Below are 20,868 nucleotides of genomic sequence, written 5' to 3'. Positions count from 1 at the left end.
GTATGTGTGTGTGTGTGTGTGTGTGTGTGTGTGTGTGTGTGTGTGTGTGTGTGTGTGTGTGTCTGTGTCTGTGTGTTTATGTTTCCGGACTACTATAGTTAGCATAACACAAGAACCTGTTGAAGAAATACGATGATATTCGGCATGTGGGCAGGTGTTGAGAAGCCGAAATTCATCAGAACTTGGGTTTTTGTATCTTTTGACCTGGATGTACTATGGTCTTGATTTTTTGGTGGCAGATAGCTTGTGATGTAATGAAGAAGTTACTCTAAAACTGCAAGGGCGTTATTGTGCAAATGTTCTAAGGAGAATAACTGAACGAAGGAAAGCTGGATTTTAATGATATTTAGTATGCAGGTAGCTTAGGCAGAGATGTACATGATGAAGTGCAAATCATGCCAATTAGGACTTAATTTACATACTGAATGAGGAAAATCTGTTTTGTTGTACTTTTCAGATGACAATAAGAAGCATATAAGAATAGAATTATCTATGCTAGATTCCGTCCGTTTTGGTTGGAACTTTGCCTGGGGAATTTTTACGTGAGTTTGTTTAGTCTGAAAAATCAGAAGCACGGAATTTTACATGGGGGGATGTATACCAGTACCTTTTATAAACCAACACTCACTTTATTATATAGATAACACCCTCATAAAATCCAAGTCTTTTATGCTTGTGTGAAAAAAGGGACCATACGTCACTATGACAGTAATTCGGGAAGTATATTGATCGTCCTGGTTCAGAAGATGTTGTAAAACATTAATGTGTTTTTCCCTTGGGGCCTCATCTGCTTAGGTCCTCTCGTCCTTATAAAAACGTACCTCATGACATATGCTTTTATTGATATATAAACCTCATTGGATTCTCTAGGACTTCAACTACGACAAAAAAAAAACAAGAACATTAACTTTGAAAAGTTGTTGACAATTTGGTCTCGGATCAGTCACTTTTTTTGAATAATTCTGAAACCTGTATGCATAATTATGTGTACCCATGATTAAAGCTGTCTCGGAATAAGGATTTCGTGTGTTTGTCAAGTTTAAGTACATTTGTAAAGAAAATGACCACCAGCCTCTTTAATGAGTTTGTTAGATCTTTTATTGTAAGATTTGCACGGAATTTATTTTCACCATCCTCAAAGCAACAGAAATGAAGGGGAAATCCTTTTTCTTATATTAAACATGTATTTCAAACTACTTTCACAAAACAACAATGAAGCTCAATTTAACACCCATGTCTATATCGGAGTAACAGGTCACTCATATTGCTGCATTTCAACTCAAAGTAAAGTATCACGGCCCATATTACAATGAATATTATCATTTAACCCACAAAACACGGCAATAAATTGCTTTTTATTACTGTATAATTTATCCAAGTGTAGAATAAAAAAGTGAATGATTCTATTCACTTTACTCTGCTTCATTTTTGTTGCATCGATCATTAGCGAAACGTGCATAAATTAAAACAACTGAATGTAGCCCATTCCGTCTGAGCCGCCAATAATTCCAAGTGTAATGAATTAATAACATCCCATATAAGAGATACCAAATTAGTTTTTAGTAGATTATGAGGAATTAGTCATAAAAAGATGAGATAAACAAAATGTAATACACTGAAAAAGTTAGCTACCTATTATCTCCTCCATCAACCCCATACGGCTACTGCAGTAGCAGATCATTCATATCAGTTGTTAAACATAGTTAGGGCTTGTTGAAAACATTTCTATTGTTTATACCTGCTGTGTAGTTCTAAAACAGTCAGGCTCATTCAGATGGCGATTTTGTACAACAGATATGTTTGTGTCTGTAATTTCATCCCGTTTTTACAATCCTGGTATTATCGAGCAGAGCTAACCCCGCCGTCATCTACCGTACTGGAAGAGAATTCGGTAATCACGAAAAACTATCTATATATATATCATGATCTTAATAAAAGAAGTCAGCGTGTTTGACTGCTGCATTTGCAAGATTTAATAAGAAGTCAAGAGTGAATCACTACCAGGAACTGTTTCACGAATTTTAATAAAAGAATTTACCAAGGTACTTAGTATGAGTTTACAGTGCTGACAAAAGTTTGAAAAGAAGGAGATAAAGAATTGCTTACGCTTACATAACTATCAAAGACTAGTATGTAGTCTTGTAGGCTAGTCTAGTAATAAAACTTTCATGATAATGGCGGCAACCGGAAAGATTTTTAAAGATAATCAAAATACCAAGCAACACCATCTCATCAATGTCTAGTAAGGATACGGGTAACTTCTTTTTTGATGTTAGACAATCCTTTTTATCTCTTAAAGGGATCGAGCTGTGATGTTTAACTAACTCCTTTGTACAACTGCTAGGTTTAAGAAATGTGATTAGAGTTTATATTTTACTATACAATTTGCTCTTGATATTTTGGTATTTGGTTTTCGATCATCAAACAAGAAAACATTTCTTTTTCTCGCGAATAGTTTTACGATGTCACGATTAAACGGAATATTGCCATAAGAGTTCGGAAAAGGAGTGTATTCAAATATCATTATTTTTCTTTAATTTATGGAATCTATTTGAAGGGGAAAACTATATTCTGTGGGAGAACATACATGTGGATGCTACCATGATGCCATAGTGTGCAATAAGAAATATTCTTCATAGACCTATTCATTTTAAGAACCACATTCCTTCAAAGAGCACACCTCTGTTTCCCGCAATCCTATTCGACGTTTGAGAGAAGAGTGTCGTTGTGTATCAAAGTCAAGCTTTTGTCTCGACGTGCATGCAGGTTACATCATTACGATACTATCCTTCAACTGTGCTGTAATATGCTGGTCCTTTGGCGGGATCTGGCCTATGCGAAGATGTCGTAATAAACAAAGATAACGTGAGCCAGAATGATTGAGGCCAGCACGCCGCCGCCAGTGGTAGCAACAGTTGCCTCCGAGTCTGTAAAAAACAAGCAGAAGTAAACCGTGACTATCTTAAATTCTGTCCGAAGAAAAAAATAATGTAAGGATTTTGTTTTGAATAAATAGTACTGCACTTTTGTAAAAATCATGAACAATGTATGGCTTGTGCCCCATAATAATTTTGTTTCGTGGAGGATGATTTTTTTAAAAGTAATACTTTAAGATTTTGACAGAATATGAAAACAGTCGTTTTCTTTGATTCTAAGAAGCATATCAAATTGTACATCTAATTTTGAGCGAAATATGAATAATAACTATCCTTTGTATGAGTATGTGATATCGAAAATTATACTTTATTGTCGCTTATCATGCCTAAGTGACACTGAAATTAGAATAATGTTCAATGATTTATTAGGTCAGAAGATAATAGAACATAGCAGCTCACATTCGTCTCCTTCTGTCCCGCTCTCATCTCCTTTTAAGAAGAAAAAAATGTGTCAAAATTAAAAATAAAACATTTCTATTCTATTGCGTTGGTATTCTGCTGCAAACCTCCCCTGCTTTTTATTATTATTTTTTTTTAAATTAAGACCATTTTAACCTAGCATGAAGGATCGGAATTTCTTTATTAAGTTTACAAATCTGGCATGTAATAGTAATCTATTAGAATGGGATGGCACTGTTTCAAGTGAGGCAAAAAGAATAAAGAGACAATATGAGACAAGCGATATAAAATGTCAGCTTTGTCGCTATTAATATACTTATGCAGTGACCCTTTTTGATGAATTAATGAAAGACGTTTATTGTACATTTTTCCTTAAACAAGCTAAGTACAGGTCATGGTGATAAGCAAAGGAATACATATAGTGGTGATAATATAGCGTAATAGAAGGTGATATCAAGCTGCAACAAAAGATTTTTTTCTGAAAATGGTATTTTAACATACGCTTATAATGTATGGTTCCTGAAATGAAGAGCAGTATACATTATGGTGGAATTGCAAATGGATGCACAAATACCCCCAGCGGACACTAGAATACGTGTACAGCAGGGTGGAGCATATAAAAAACACAGAGACATGACCATTCCCACCAAACGAGGTCTGCTTTCTTACCGTTATCAGTTGTCAGGGCTGCAATGCCTGTTGTACCGCCAGGGGGTGTGGCTAGGTCAGGCTGTCCTGCGGTGGTAAGGACGCTAGGGGGCGTGGCTAGGTCAAACTGTCCTTCGGTGGTCAGAACGCCAGGAGGCGTGGCTTGGCCAGGCTGTCCTTCGGTGGTTAGACCGCCAGGAGGCGTGGCTTGGTCAGGCTGTCCTTCGGTGGTCAGGCTACCAGAAGGCGTTGTAACTATTATGCTACCATTCTCTTCTACGGTGGTCAAAGTCTCTGCTGTGGTTCCTGGAACAAAGTCAATATACATTTTAGTTTGCAAGACAGCAACCTCTTGTGTTCGTTTAGTTTGTTATTGTCTTATAGATGGATGATACCGAAACTCATATTTTTGATAAAACCTTTCTCTACCTTCGTGTATGTAGTCTTTAATCAAATCAAAGATATTCTAGATGCTGAAAGCTCAGAAATAGTGTTTTGGTTGTTTTGAAAAGCTTGTTTTTTTCATCCTTATAATGAGGGCAGTATCCATTGTACAATATTTACACAGTTTCACCTGGACTGGCAGCTTTTTATAGCGTCCCTTTTTCGATCTCTAGCGGGTGAGCCGGTTATAAAAAAAATTACGGTATGAATACCTTTTCATTAATTATTCATCTATCTATTCATTCATTGGTTCAGCATGTACATGTCAGGATTGCCCAACTAGCCGGAGGCTAATACTAAGGGCGAACCCATGTGCGGCCATAGGACTGTAGGTTTTGAACCAGTCACACCGGGAAGAACCCCTACTTTTTTTCGATAAGTGTGGTGGGTTCTTTAACCTGCTCGAGGTGTGGCTCTCCTCAGACAAAGGACCTCCATTTAACTTCCTATCCGTGGGACGTCCCTAACAGAAGCTAGGTACTCATTACACCTGAGTTAAGTGAGGAAAGTCGTGTTAAATGCCTTTCCCAAGGGCACAACATCGGGTCATATCGGTGGTTTTGAGCCCGGGACCTCTCGGCTGTGGGCGAAACACCCTACCGATTGCGCCACAAAAAGCCACATCGATTCATCTATCAGGCAGTATTCCACCTACAACATTCCATACCTACCCCCGCCATCCCCCTCACAGTCCGCTTCGTCCTCGCCGTTCGTGCAGTCTGCAAACGCTCCATCACACCAGTGGGCTTCACTGAGGCACGAACCGTCCAAACACTGGCGCTCCGAACACACCACTACTTGTGAAAAGAAGGTAGGTACTTGAAAAAAGTAGCCTTCTGGTACATGTTTTTGGCATGCATCAATACTCGCCTCTGAATTCATATTATGAGACCACAAACATGAAATGCGATTTCAACCAGCTTAGGCAAGTTCATTACCACTCCTTTCAAACAGGAAGGGGGGAAATAAACTTTATTACAAGAATTCATTAATCACACATATTGCTTTGCTTCTGGCGTGGTGTTATTGTAATGGTTAAGGTCTTTGGCCCAGAACTCAGAGGTCCTGGGATCGAAAACGGGTACGTGATTTCGGTTGGGAAGTAAATGTTTGTAAAAGGAGAGGGATTGGCTCCGCCTTCCAATGTCGTGACCTAAACACAGCGGATAACAACCAACTACCCCTAGCTACGGCCCGGAAAAAGCTATGGGACTTCATTTACCTTATAAACAACATAACAGAGAATTTCACATCGGAAAGCTTTATGAAAGGTTTAAAAGTGCGTCCTACGTTTGAAAAGAATCTTCTAAAACAGAACCAAAGATCGGTACTGGCTGTGTTCACGGCAGTGTATCATTAAGCTTGTTCGCATTGTTACCCGCAGCAACGATTTTTACAATCAACTAGACAACTAGGAAAGGGATTGTAACTTAGACTGCAGGCATCAATGCTAAGACGAAAAAGAAGGACGGATTGGAAACCTTGATAATAAAAGAAATAAATAAAGCATGACGTACTGATGTGAAATTGCGTATTTTAAACTGAAAATAATCAAAAGAGGGCATTGTGATATCAGTATATTGGTTTAGACATGATTATTGAAGTCAAGATGTAAACTTTTACCGTTCGGATCGCAGGCATTCTCCTCACCAGGACCTGGAAAAGTTAAAATGGCAGGAATTTACACCATTTACTACCTCCCTCAATATATATTGGTGAATATATCCATTCATCTATAATCCTATTATAACATAACAAACAACAGTTCGGATAACTCATATCTCCATTAAGTATTCTGGTTATATGCAATTGCAAATTATTTCATATTCACTTAATCTATGCTTGGCCATGTACAGCTTAAACAGATTTACATATGTCGAAATATTGATCGTCCAATGTTTACCAATTTTGGTGAATCATAGGAATTCATTTGCCTAATTGGTATCTGTTAATGTTCCCCCTGTCATAAACTGCATACGTCACGTGTATTTGATTTCTTCAATGGTAAACACTGCAAATGTGGATTTCCCTCATTAATTATGTGACTCAAGTCCGAGTTTGCATAATTATCACTTCATTAGAAATATTTCAGTCGAAGGTACCATCATGCTAAATCTCATGGAAAATTCAACGTTCCTCTTCAGTTATTCTCCTTGGAAGATCTCCCCCCCCCTCCCCTTGCAGTTCCAGCTTTGTCTTCTCAACACCTCCCTAACTACAATATATTATTGTCATCCATCTCGAGGTTCTTGAGTTATGATGACTCCGACAATCCGGGATCACACGCACACACACACACACACACACACTCACACACACACACACACACACACACACACACACACACACACACACACACACACACACACACACACACAAACAAACAAACACAAACACAAAAAAACAATTCCTAAATTTTTCTTGGAGATAAATAGCATATATGCCATATAATAAAGACTATATCGTGGAGTGAAAAACCACCTATCTGGCAGATGAAGTTCTTCTGGAAATGGCAGAAGTCGTCGTCCCATTTCAAACCTGCACCTGTCCAGAGTTGACCACAGACCGGTGAATCCGGAGTATTCCCGGGCTCTCCTGGTGCCCAGTTGGTGAAGCTACAGTCGCTGATTGGAGTCCCATCAGACCAGGTCCACGTGTTGTCAATCTAAATATATTACAATGCTTGTGTTTGATTACATTAGAACCCGGCCGTCTTTTCTCATCCAATCAGGGGCGTGCATTTCTTGTGACTTAGTCCACATGGCGTGGCCTCCCAAGGGGTAGGGGTGTACGTAGTAACGAATATATTGACTAAGTTTGAGACGCCCACCAGTAGGTGAAGTTCAATTAACCTGATTGGATTAAATTGTGGGCATCTCCAACGTAGTCAATTTATTCGTTACTTAGTACTCCCCGACTCCTTGGGAGGCCACCAGGGCCTGACCCAGAAAGGTGCCAGTTTTTGTTTTCTTATAATTACCAGTGACACGCAACACTGGTCCCACCGTGTCAGACGTGCCAGATAATTTGTCATGGTAGGGTCAAGGAGGCTATACATTTCAATTTCTTCCTCTTGCATTTCACCTCAAACACCTTCAAGTCAACAAAAATGCATGTCCTTTTTAATATATGTATTTATCATATTTGCTTCGGTAAGACAGTTGGGTTCTGAAATAGTTAGATCCCGAGACTGGGTGTCTTAGTGGATTTGGTACTGCTCCGCCCACCCTCGGGAGTTTGTTGGCATCCACCGGGCATCGTGATGTCAATCTGTATATCGTAATGCTTGTGCTTGATTACAATAATACATCTCTCTTTAATAGAAAAAAATCTACATAATCATGGGAAATGGATTCCGCAAAACCTTTAGTCTTGTACGTGGTCATTATCGTGTGGTTGCGCCATTTGCCTAGCAACAAGGCCACGCCTACTTTATCCTACTGCATGTTACCTTATGGCTATTACAAAGTGCCGAATTGATTTAACAACTTATCACTCAGAACGTGTATGTTGCTAGGCTGATTTGTATTTTAAGTTCTATGTTGATTTACTTTATTTTGTACTTTTACTGCATTAATATGCATTGATTATTGTTGTATTGGTTTGCTATCATTGTGGTATGGCGACCTTGAAAAAATGATCTATGCCAAGAAACAAGTACATGCTTTGGATGCACATTCCTAATTAACTTTGTACGAAATGGCGTTGTACAAAATGTACACACATATATACACACATCATACATGTTTAGTACTTCTAAGCGATGGAAACTGCCACACAGTCGACAATGGTCGAACCTTTGATGCACATTCGTAATCAACTGTTTACGAAATGGCGTTGTATAAAACCAACATCTCAGAACTGGGTGTTCTGTGAATTTACTTTAATGTGCTGTTCGATCCTATAGCAGTAACAATTTGATGCGCCTTCTGCACATGGTTCAGAAAGACAAAATGGAAATCTTAAAACAGATAAAGAAAGGTATAGAGCAGAAAACAAAATGGCATTTCTATCGTCTGTGTCACTCACTCTCACACCCTGAAGCCCGATCCAGTAGTCCCCGCCTGCACCAGACTCCTGAATCAGGGAGACGAGGAAGTCGTGCAGCTCCTGGGTCTTCTCATCGGCAAGGTGCCCTCCATCTACTGCGCAGGCTTGCTGAGCATCACTGTACGTCATGGCTTGGCCAAACACCTTGTAGTTGGTTCCATCACGCTCAGTGTACCCGGACACTGTGCCAGGTGAGGATATTGCTGTTAAATCTTTGAAAAAATTCTAACCTTGCTGCCGCTAGTTTTGGAAATACTCTGAGATTTATTATAACAACCCCCCCCCCAATACTCAATAGTCAAATACTCAATAGTATCTTCACTAATAGCTCCATGGAGCTGGCTCAAAAGGGGTAGCCCCATGGAGCCGATTAGCGCAGCCCTGCGTCAGAAATACTCTGAGATATATTACAACAACCCCCCCCCCAGAATAATGTTCTGGTCATTTCTTGTGCATGTGTTAAAACGGGGGATGTAAATGACACGTGGGCTTTATAAGTGCATATCTAATGTGCATAAAAGTATGAACATTAATCTTCACCAAGCTTATCTTCATAACCATTATATATGAATATTTCTCCCTTTCTGATTTCCACATCTTACATGAATCCCTCTCAGTGAACAACTCGAATTGTTCTTTTTCCTGGCATAAAGACCTACTCTGTAGGATATGGGAGATTCTTTATACACAACCAGGTATTGATGAAATTATTTTCGGAAGACCTACTTTGTATTTCATTTTGATGATTATATAGGATAAGAAGTAATATATTTCAGTACGATGTGATTGTTGAAACCTTATTCCGATTGGAGATAAACCTTTTATAACGTAAGAAGCAGCGTAAATTATATCTCTTTTCTAAAACCAGTAAGTCATAGTTAGCATTCCATACTCACATTCGCCTTCACAGTTAGCTTCGTCCTCACCGCCACTGCAGTCCTGAAACTGCCCATCACACCAGTAGTCTTCAGTGATGCACAACCCGTTCAAACACTGGCGCTGACCCTCCGTACACTCCTCAACTTGTAAAAACATGGAGGAAAATGCCGTTTTATCACATGCTATAAACTCACATTAGACTCGCCTCTAAGTGTAAACTGTCTACGCCATAATCATGAAACACAGAATTTTGCCTGCAGTTTGGGCAAGTCTGATCCCCCTCTCCTTCGATGGAAAAAAAGCGAAAGGACAGTAACTTAGAAGGAGAAAAAGGTTGGATTTCATTATATGGGTTCCATTACCTTAGACTTTTAGTTTTCTAGAAGTTCTGCTGCAGAACAATATGGAAGGCATTGCCAAGTAAAAGGAGGGGAAGGGGGCAGTAATCTAACCATATTTTTTTTTTACTTTGTCAAAACTTACTGACGTACGAAATGTTATGAATATCCATCCAAGACTTCTCGACGTACGTTGCCAACACAGATTAAACAACATAAAAGACAGCCACATAGCCCCGACTTCATGCCTTTCTTGGCGAAGGTTTTTAGAGCGAAAAGAATTAACAGCAAAAAAATAGTCTAAAAGGGGGTTCTTCGTTTAGCCTTATCAAGGATTACAGTGCGAATTGCTGTCTATAATAAGCGCTTTCCAAGAACAGAGGATCTGAGGGGGCTGTGTAAGCAAATGATCTATTTGTCACACTGGCACCCGAAGTCACAAAGTTCGCAACAACAACGATTAAAAGAGATTATACTGGTAATTCAAGGTGCAGGTGACAATGCCAAGACGTGCAGGAAGTACGCAGGAAGAAACTTTACAGAATCAAACAGATTAAACAGGACGTACTAATTTCAAGTGTTGCGTTCGGTCCTAAACTGATGAAATATATCCAAAGAGTGTACATGTAAAATGAAGGTACTATTCGTCCAAAAATAGGCCAAAATACTAATATTTTAGATGCAGTACAAGATTAACATTACCTTGTGGTGCACAGTCTTCATCAGGACCTGCAAAAAGCAAATGGCAAAGATTAAAATTCTTTATTGACGTTACCGTAGAAAAATATAATGAAACAAAATCGTAAAGTCTTGTTCGACAGTAGCCATGTACGATTATACCTGACACAAATGCTCAACGACCTGCAGTGACCCCTTCTCTCTGAAAGGAGGAGAAACGTCCGCCTCACCTTCTTCTACAAAGTTGTTAACAACCATATTAATATAGACACAGTTTGCTGAAACCAGCCCAGGGGCGCACCCGGGGGAGCCACGACCTTAAGTTTTACACCATTCACGCAATAAATGATATATATAAACACTCAGTCTTTCCCCGTACTATCCCACAGTGGAACACCCTGCCTGGCACGGTTGCGACGGCTCCCACCATTGAGTCGTCCCGTGCCAGCCTGCAGGCCTGCCCGCCTTATCCCGGGACATCAATCCCCCTACTTTACCCCTGTAGGGGCTATTCGGGGGTTAATGAATTTAGATGATGCAGATAATATTAAGCAAATGAAAAAGTTCACTCTGAATCTGTGAATCTCTGAATGAGACAAAGAATTACCTATTTGGCAGATGAAGTTCTTCTGGATGTCACAATAGGTGTCGTCCCATTTGAGACCCATGCCTGCCCAGAGCTGCCCGCAGTCATTCCCAGCACTGTTTCCGGGCTCTCCCGGTGCCCAGTTGGAGAAGCAATCGCTGCTAGGAGTTCCATCAGACCAGGCCCATGTGTTTAACCCCCAGTCACCTTCATGCTGTAAAAGAAATTAAGGTTCTTGTTAGCAATTATGCAAATGTTGGCACACAAATCCGTCTCTGATGTTTGCACACTTCAGTTTTGACAGATCAACAGAAATTATGTTAAAAGATGACCATTACCAATCAGCCAATGTGAGTCCCTCAATTAAAGTGTCTATATCTCGTTATAATTAGTTTACAAGTGTGTTGAACTATGAAATGAAGTTTGATACTTTAAAGTCGTTTGCATAGAATACTAGCACACATTTTTTATAGCACAACACTTTTCAGCAACACCGCCCAGGTCTGACAACATGAGACTTGGGCCTTGTCCCAGCTAACTTTCAAGGGGGTTAGAGGAATTGGACCCAAATAGACTCGTATTGTATGATTCACTTAAGGAAAAGGCTATATCAACAGCCACACAATATCAACTTCTCAAAGGTGCCAAAGCGAATCAAATCTTAACGGAATAACGGGCACAGGGTTAAAAAAACACCAACACTCTAGTAGCAAATACGCATTGAAACTGAAAGTCCACGTTTACAAACAGTTCTAAATGGTCAATACCGGGTTGGCCACTGGGTTTAATAGGTTAATGTGACTATGGAGGTCGAATCCCCCCTCAAACTGCTGTGCAGGTCACATTGGGAGCACCTCCTTTAGTACGCGTGGGTTGAGCAACACTATTTCCCAGTTATCTCGCTTTGTCCTATCCATCACTTTAGTATTTCGTGTAAAGTGCCTTTCCCTAGGGCAGAACGCCGGGGCATGGCGAGTGTCGAACCCGAAACATATGGGCTTCGAATCGAATGATCTAACTGTTACGCATCGTCGACGTCGCAGTCCTTACATAAAAATAATATTCCAGAATGTGGCTTATGGCTATTCCCCTAATGCACATATCTAATCAATTTTCTATCAAATTCAAAAACTGCATTTTTGAAATGCCACCAAGTGTCCAGCCGCTAGCCGTATACTGAGAGTAAGGAATTCCATGGGCAGCTCACCACATATTGCTAAAATGCACGCATTAGAAACAACACAATTTTTTTAAAGTCAAAGAATTGTATAGATCAGAAAAGGATACGGTCTTGAAAAGGTGAAATTTGTATCATTTCGGGTACTCACTGCAACATCTTGCAGTCCGATCCAGTAGTCCCCGTCTGCACCAGACTCCTGGATCAGGGAGACGAGGAAGTCGTGCAGCTCCTGGGTCGTCATATGGGCAAGGTGCCCTCCATCTACTGCGCAGGCGTGCTGAGCATCACTGTACGTCATGGCTTGGTCAAACACCTTGTAGTGGGTTCCATCACGCTCAGTGTACCCGGACACTGTGTTAGGAGAGGAAAATATTGCTTATACTTTTAACATATTTCAAAGTTGATTGCTGTAATTAAAAACTACATGTGGTTCAGAAAACATGTTCCCTCTTTTTAATGTTAGATCGGAGTAAAAAAAAAATGAAACAATTTATGAATGTTCAATTGGCGCATACCGAATGTCTATGTTAAGGTATATATATCTATGAACGTATAGAGTTAAACTATTTTACTCAATATTTCCAATTGGTGTGTTCATGCACAATGCTTTAGGTCCACCATTGACTGTCCCCTATCGCAGTCGTTCTATTGAACATCATATTGGAAGGGATTCACGAGTGATGCAGAAACTCACGAGGGTCACCACAGCCCGCCTCGTCTTCTGATTTCGGACAGTCACCGTAAACGTCGTTACACCAGAAAGAATCAGGAATGCACCAACCGTTGGGGCACTGGCGTTCACTCTCCGCACACTGAATACTTCCTGGATCTTAATGTACAAAGATTGGGGAGCCTTATAGCAATATATCCTTGTCACAACATTACATATAAAAGGATGTAAATTTTAAGGACCAATATGTGACCGTTACCAGACCCGATTTATGTGGGTTTCTTTTTAATTTAGCAAACTATTTTCTCCGTACAAAATATGTGGTGACGCCAATAAGTACTGCACGAACGGTATAAATTATATAAATTGATAACTTGAAAAGTACAAATACTCCACATATGGAGAGTCTTAGTTTGTCGCTTTTAAGATAACACACCCAACAAGTACGTGCCTAGATGCTCTTAATACTTAATAGGAAACCATCCGTACTTGTTAATACATGTACATTTGACATTAACATATGATCTGATGTATGGTATTTTCACATACTAGTCCTCATAGGAAGCAGTTTTAATGCATTGTTTAGGACCCAATGAAATTCTCAAAAGGCGACCTACCTGCTTCTATTCCATAAAAGCCCACGTCGACTAACCAAGGCGGTGAGTTTTCCGGGCCTGTTGCTGTGATGAACAGTCGCCAAAAACGACTGGTGCCATTGAAACCTCCAACTACGAACCACACAGGCAACTGGTAGGAGGTCACGTTGAAATCCAGTGCGTCAATCCAGATGTAGGGATCAGAACTTGCCGACGTTTGAAACTTGAATGCTGTAATGTCATGGGTTATGTCCCCATAGTTAGTGATGCCCATCCAAGAAAACGTATAGGGTCCCAGGAAGTCGAAGATGATGTACCATGGGCCTGGACCGCTCGGGCTCCAGAAGGAACCTTCCTCACTGTCAAGAACCTTGTCTGGTCCAGACGTATCGGGCCATAGTGTTGGTGTTGCATCGATTGCCCAATCAGGAGAATTTTGCAGCCACGAACCTATGGGAAATTGTATGGAAATAAATGTTTAAAGGGATTGCTCTCTTGCCCATGGAAATTCCAATAAGAAACCTGTACAGCTGTTTGAGGGGTGAAGTGACCTCCATAACCATAGAAACTAATTAACTCAGTGTCCGCCAGCCAAGAACAATGCCAGGGTCTGATTACCATAATAACGGTTAGAAAATTCAAAAGAAATTCAGTGCACGTTTTCCTAGGAACATCATCAAACCATTTAGAATGGCTCAGATAACTGTACAAAGGTTACATAATCCAAGTAAGTTTAAATTAGATAGGATCCCTTGGATAAACTAGTCAATGTTATATACACATTTCTGTTTTAGAAAATCAACCTTGTCCAAATTTTCAAATCAACTCTGTCAATGTAGTGTAAGAGTGTCTAATTCTATCTACATTTCAAACGTGAAAATGTATTCCGCACACATTAGCTTTCAGTAGTCGTGTCTCTAGAAATATGACTTTTAATTTCAGTGTCTTGTAGTCTAAGAAACCAGTTTTAACTTGGCTCTGTAGAACTCGAAACATATTTGCTACCCATTGTCTCAAACTTAATCACAAGTCAGCGTTGCCATTAGTTTACTTCAGCGCTAAGTGTCCTTCAAGCTATCTTCTTCATGTGTACACATATTCTAATTTCTGATATCTGTTGTTATTTCAAACATAACTTTAATAGTAACTTGTACATGATAAATTGTCTCAGCCAGGCCTCCACTTTTGTGTAATGTGGTGAATGGGTAATAGCCAGTAGCACACTGAATTCTATAGTTTACATTATCGGGCTTTTATATAGGTTTTAGTCGGGTCTTAAAGGGAATTTACATATTCACAGTATATCCTCCTTGAATGGGTAAATAAAGTCAAAACCTGTATTATCAATCCAGTCAATATATATGTCAAAGATACGCTTTACGATTGGGCCATTATGAAATGTACTCTTCTGGCAAAGGTAATGTGACATGTACTTTTTTTATAAAATTGGAAGGCATGGTTGCTCACCCCCACAAGTGAACTCATCCTCTGCTTCCTGACAGTCGAAAAACTCTCCGTCACACCAGTATTCTTCAGGGATGCATAAACCGTCCCAACACTGGCGTTCACTTTCCAGGCACACTACAGCTTGGCCTGGGAAAATAGAGATTGTCAGAAGAAACGATGGGAAAATGGACTGCTTTGTCGCCATAACGAATGTGGTGGTATAATTTCCTATCTAATATATACGAATTAAAGTCACTACCACACCAGAAAGAATAAGGAATGCACCACCCGTCGGATCACTGGTGTTCATTCTGCACACACTTAATACTTCCTGGATCTGAAAGTACGAAGCTTAAGGGAGTTTTATGGCAATATATCTGTGTCAGGAAATCGTAAACAATATTACGTTCCTTCTTTTGATCTTTTCTGACGTCTGCCAGACAAGATTTTTGGAAATATATGTTCCCTAAAAGTTATGCAAACAATTTGCCAGCACGAAATTGTGGGACGACGTAAGTATATATACTAAGTAATTAAGTAGGTAAGTGGCCGCGGCACCACAGATATGATATTTGTACTGAGACAACTTCAAGAAAAGGCTGTTGAACAGAGAATGCCACTGTACATCGTCTTAATTGATTTTTCAAAGGCTTTTGACTCTGTGGGAAGGGATGCCTTGTGGCGCATTCTGGAAAAGTTTGGATGCCCTCCGAAGCTGTTTGGTGTCATCAAAGCCTTCCATACAGATATGCGAGCCACAGTGACTGTCAACGGCGAGGTCTCTGACTTCTTCCAGGTCCTTCATGGTGTCAAGCAGAGATGTATATTAGCTCCCACTTTGTTCGCACTGTTTCTAGCTGGCGTGGTTGAAGAAATGTCGGACGATAAGCTGGAAGGAATTTACATCCGAACTCAATCGGAAGGGTGGCCTCCTCAACCTTGCACGTCTGAAATCCCAGCGTCATGTACTGGTAATGTGCATCATTGAGCTCTTCTACGCCGACAATTCTGCTCTGGTGGCACATGCACTGGACGGTATCCAGCGGCTGTTGGAGACGTTAGTAGAAGCGACCAGAGCTTACAGCATGCGATGTCCATAAACACGAAAAAAACTGAAGCTCTCTACCAGCCGGTGCCTGAGATCTGCACATCACACCACGGGTCCTGATGGGCGGAACCCCACTCGTTGAAGCGAAAACTTTCACTTACCTTGGATCTACTGTGGCAAACGACAATTCCATGGACAGTGAGATATATGCGCGGGTGAGGGCCAGCTCAACTGCATTTGGATGCCTAAAGGATCGGCTGTGGACTGTAAAGCCTATAAGACTGAAGACAAAGCTAAACGTATATAGGGTTGTAGTTCTGAGTGCTCTCCTATCTGGCCTAGACGTGTCAACCCTTCATGCCCGTCATGTTCGACGACTGTCCAATCCATGGTGATAAACCCCCTGGGCCTATTTCAAAGGCATTTTTATTCTCACATGCCCAGAATGCGATGTCTGAAATAAAACCAATTTCCCTGTAATTCTACTTCAATGGAGTCTTGAAGGGGCACCCTCTTGCCCTAGTCTGTTAATTCATGTCGAGACATGTTTGATACATGTTTATTATTGCCCGGATATCAATAAATAATCAGTCAATACAGTATTACTGCGCAATGTCTATGTGCAATAAAAGAATGATTGCATGCTAATATAACCCCCTCTTAAGCTCTAAAGGTTCAGGCCTTACCGGAACATGCTGACACGTCACAATACCCCCATTCCTGGTCGGGATCCGTGGTGAAGCACCAAACTCCTCCGGGGTCGCCCCCCGGATTCCGGCAGTAGTTCTGCTCCAATCCAGATGACGGATAATCAGCGGGTGTATAGTTGTAATCATGGGCTGTCTGACTGTCCCAATGTTGACACGTCAGTCCTGTTTCAGTCACAGAGACTGTTCCACGGTAAAATGCTCCATTCCCTGTCAGGCAGTCTAAGGGAAAATAAAAAGAATCTGACGTTATTCTTTTGGGTCTCACTAATTGTATTATGATGACACTGAAAGTGTCTGTTAACCTTTGTGTTGAAAGGTTTTAGATTATATCAAGGACACGACCACGAGAAAGTGTGTTTCATAAAGATATAGTTCTAGGAATAACATAGTTCAAGGAATAAAGCATTTTTGCACGGAGCTTCGTCCTGAGATGTAGAATATTTAAAAAGGAAAGGAAGACTTGCCTATATGTTTATTTCAGGGCTATGTGACCTTCAAGCTATCTTCTTTATGTGTAGCCCTATTCTAATTTCTGAGATTTATTGTTATTTCAAACATAACTTTAAGAGTAACTTGTACATGGTAATTTGTCTCAGCCAGGCCTCCACTTGTGTGTACTGTGGTGAATGGGTAATAGCCAGTAGCACACTGAAGTCTCTAGTTTACATTATCGGGCCTTTATATAGGTTTTACTCGGGTCTTTAAGGCAATTTACATATTCACAGTATATCCTCCTTGAATATGTAAATAAAGTGAAAACATGTATTATCAATCGAGTCAATATAGATGTCAAAGAAACGCTTTACGATTGGGTCATTTATGAAATGTACTCTTCTGGGAAAGGTTATGTGACATGTACTTTTTTATAAAATTGGAAGGCATGGTTGCTCACCCCCACAAGAGAACTCATCCTCTGCTTCCTGACAGTCCAGAACTTGTCCATCACACCAGTATTCTTCAGGGATACATAAACCGTCATTACACTGGCGTTCACTTTCCAGGCACCCTCCAGCTTGGCCTGGGAAAATGGAGATTGTCAGAAGAAACAATGGCAAAATGGACTGCTTTGTCGCCATAACAAAAGTGGTGGTATAATTTCCTATCTAATGTATACGAATTAAAGTCACTACCACACCAGAAAGAATAAGGAATGCACCACCCGTTGTAGCACTGGCGTTCATTCTGCACACACTTAATACTTCCTTGATCTGAAAGTACGAAGCTTAAGGGAGTTTTATGGCAATATATCAGTGTCAGAAAATCGTAAACAATATTACGTTGCTTCTATTGATCTTTTGTGACGTCTGCAAGACAAGATTAAAAAAAAAATGTATTCCCTAAAAGTTGAGCAAACGATTTGCCAGTACGAGATTGTGTGATGATGTAAGTATATATATTAAGTAATTCATATATACTAAGTAATTAAGTAAGTAAGTGGCCGCGGCACCACAGATATGATCGTTGTACTGAGACAACTTCAAGAAAAGGCTGTTGAACAGAGAATGCCACTGTACATCGTCTTTATTGATTTTCAAATGCTTTTGACTCTTTGGGAAGGGATTCCTTGTGGAGCATCCTGGATAAGTTTTGGTGCCCTCCGAAGCTGTTTGGTGTCATCAAAACCTTCCACACAGATATCCGAGCCACAGTGACTGTCAACGGCGAGGTCTCTGACTTCGTCCAGGTCCTTCATGGTGTCAAGCAGAGATGTATATTAGCTCCCACTTTGTTCGCACTGTTTCCAGCTGGCGTATAGTTGAAGAAATGTCGGACGATAAGCTGGAAGAAATTTACATCCGAACTCGATCAGACGGTGGCCTTGCACGACTTAAATCCCAGCGTCATGTACTGGTAATGTGCACGACTGAAATCCCAGCGTCATCTACTGGCAATGTTCATCATTGAGCTCTTCTACACCGACGATTCTGCTCTAGTGGCACATGCACAGGACGGTATGCAGCGGCTGTTGGAGACGTTTGCAGAAGCGACCAGAGTTTACGACATGCCATATCCTTAAAAACCAAGAAAACTGAGGTTCTCTACCAGCCGGTGCCTGAGATCCGCACATCCCACCACGGGTCTTGATGGGTGGAACCCCACTCGTTGAAGCGAAAACTTTCACTTACCTTCGATCTACTGTGGCAAACAACAATTCCATGGACAGTGAGATAGATACACGGGTGCGGGTCACCTGAACTGCATTTGGACGCCTAAAGGATCGGCTGTGGAATTTAAAACCTATAAGACTGAAGACGAAGCTTAACGGTTATAAGGCTGTAGTTCTGAGTGCTCTGACTCCTATATGGCCTAGAAGTGTCAACCCTTCATGCCCGCCATGTTAGACGACTGTCCAGTCCATTGTGATATACCCTTTGGGCCTAATTAATAGGTATTTTCATTCTCACATGCCCAGAATGCGATGTCTGGCACAAAACCAATTTCCTTGTAATTCCACTTTAAAGGAGTCTTGAATATGACACCCTCTCGCCCTAGTCTGTTAATTCATGTCGAGATATGTTTGATACATGTTAATTATTGCCCGGATATCGATAAATAATCAGTCAATACAGTATTACTGCGCAATGTTTATGTGCAATAAAGGAATGCTTGCGTGCTAATACTACCCCCTCCTTAACCTCTAAAGGTTCAGGCCTTACCAGAACATGCTGGCACGTCACAATACCCCCATTCCTGGTCGGGATCCGTGGTAAAGCACCAAACTCCCCCGGGGTCGCCCCCTGGATTCCGGCAGTAGTTCTGCTCCAATCCGGATGACGGATAATCAGCGGGTGTATAGTTGTGCTCATGCGGTGTCTGACTGTCCCATTGTTGACACGTCTGGCCTGTTTCAGTCGCAGAGACTGGTCCTCTGTAAGATTCGCCATTCCCTGTCAGGCAATCTGAGGGCAAATAACAAGAGTCTGGCGCTATTCTTTTGGGTCTCACTAATTGTAATATGATGACATTGACAAGTGTCTGTTAATCTCTGTGTTGAAAGGTTTTAGATTATATCAGGGACGCAATCACGAGAAAGTTTGTTCATTAAAGCTATAGATCTAGGAATAATATTGTTCTAGGAAAAAAGCCTTTTTGCACGGAGCTTCGTCCTAAGATGTAGAATATTGAAGAAGAAAGGAAGATTTGCCTTTATGACAGTTGCTAAACTTTTACCTCAGTCTTGAGAAATATCAAATGAGTGACCAAAGCGAGTATCGTTAGCAGCAGAGCATTTGCCATGAGTTTGACATGAAAAAAAAAAAACACTTGATACATAACGATTTTGAGAGAGGGGTTTTTGGGTGAAAAAACAGGTCAGTCCCGACTACATTTCGGAAGCTTTTCTGTACTCTGTTAAGAGAGGTTATGGAGCTTTTTGGCCTTATCCGGCTCTTTGAAACGCGCATTATAAATCTGGATAGGCAAGTAGAATAAATTTCAGTAACAGTGTACGTCAATATGGCATCGGGAAGCTCCACGAGAAGCTAATGCAATGTCCAGAACAGAACAATTGCGCATTTACAGAATACACAGCATATAGGCAAATATTTGTATCTATATAATTTATCTCAAGGCATGAATATGCTGTCATAGACAAACAAAGATTTTCTACTCTGCTTACCTGTCCCAGGACTGAAGTCAACAGGTAAAGCTGAGGTTGTGACGTCAGGAGAAGGAGTAACGTCTAGCGTCATTTTCGGAGAGAGGCATGCGAAAAAAATGACGAGAATCAGCAATTAATGATGCACTTATAGATATATGTTCTCCCTGATAGAAGTTCTTTTGTATTTAATGTTGCCATTGTTAATTATAATACCTTTTTACTAGGAGTAAGTAACATGAAATATTTCATAGAGCGTATTTATATGACGTCATCAACCCTGCCATCCGTGGGCGACCATCTTGGAGTCCATCACAGCAGCAATTTTTTTCCGTTGTACGAAGGTCTCTAAATGTCCGAGAAAAGTGAAAGCCTTGCCTGCTGTCTGTCCTTACAAAGAGTCTCCCACTTTACGTCATTTTCGCTACAGAGACTAGATTTTCTTGCCATTGGATGGAAATAGTCCGTATTTTATCAGTGAGAAACCGTGTGCCCCGAACCATCTAACACAGCTGCTGAACAGCGCCAAAGGAGCACACTGATTTGTCTCCAGTTGTTTACGCTAAAAATTAGTTCACAGCTTACAAATGTCCACTGGTCTATAGCCAAGTCGTAATTACACCGTGTCGGAAAAAAAGAAAGCATGCTGAAGCCGAGCAAGT

The 20,868-nt window shown here is 40.7% G+C and overlaps 1 protein-coding gene across 1 annotated transcript; it reads right to left on the bottom strand.

Annotated features, from left to right (window-relative positions):
• Positions 1-1,086: 1,086 nt before the first annotated feature.
• On the bottom strand, positions 1,087-19,505 carry LOC136420298 (uncharacterized). The gene is made up of 17 exons (XM_066407147.1): positions 19,266-19,505; positions 17,501-17,626; positions 15,755-15,896; positions 14,872-14,997; positions 13,426-13,854; positions 12,833-12,967; positions 12,287-12,489; positions 10,980-11,172; positions 10,397-10,423; positions 9,374-9,499; positions 8,457-8,659; positions 6,909-7,092; positions 6,051-6,083; positions 5,099-5,221; positions 4,005-4,289; positions 3,336-3,365; positions 1,087-2,927 (listed from the first exon to the last, which is right to left on the bottom strand). Exons 1-17 carry the CDS (start codon positions 19,491-19,493, stop codon positions 2,833-2,835), a joined length of 2,688 nt encoding a protein of 895 aa, XP_066263244.1. The 5' UTR covers positions 19,494-19,505; the 3' UTR covers positions 1,087-2,832.
• Between the last annotated feature and the right edge of the window lie 1,363 nt (positions 19,506-20,868).

The sequence above is a fragment of the Branchiostoma lanceolatum genome, chromosome 15 (assembly GCF_035083965.1).
Source record: "Branchiostoma lanceolatum isolate klBraLanc5 chromosome 15, klBraLanc5.hap2, whole genome shotgun sequence".
Classification (NCBI taxonomy): domain Eukaryota; kingdom Metazoa; phylum Chordata; class Leptocardii; order Amphioxiformes; family Branchiostomatidae; genus Branchiostoma; species Branchiostoma lanceolatum.
This window is presented reverse-complemented; position numbering and strand designations above follow the sequence as displayed.

Coding starts and splice junctions, on each gene's coding strand:
- LOC136420298 (XM_066407147.1), bottom strand. CDS start 19,493: ATGGCGAATCTTACAGAGGACCAGTCTCTGCGACTGAAACAGGCCAGA. Junction 12,968..13,425: donor CTTTTATGGAATAGAAGCAG/GTAGGTCGCCTT, acceptor TTGTACATTAAG/ATCCAGGAAGTATTCAGTGT. Junction 4,290..5,098: donor CTGTGAGGGGGATGGCGGGG/GTAGGTATGGAA, acceptor ACTTTGTTCCAG/GAACCACAGCAGAGACTTTG.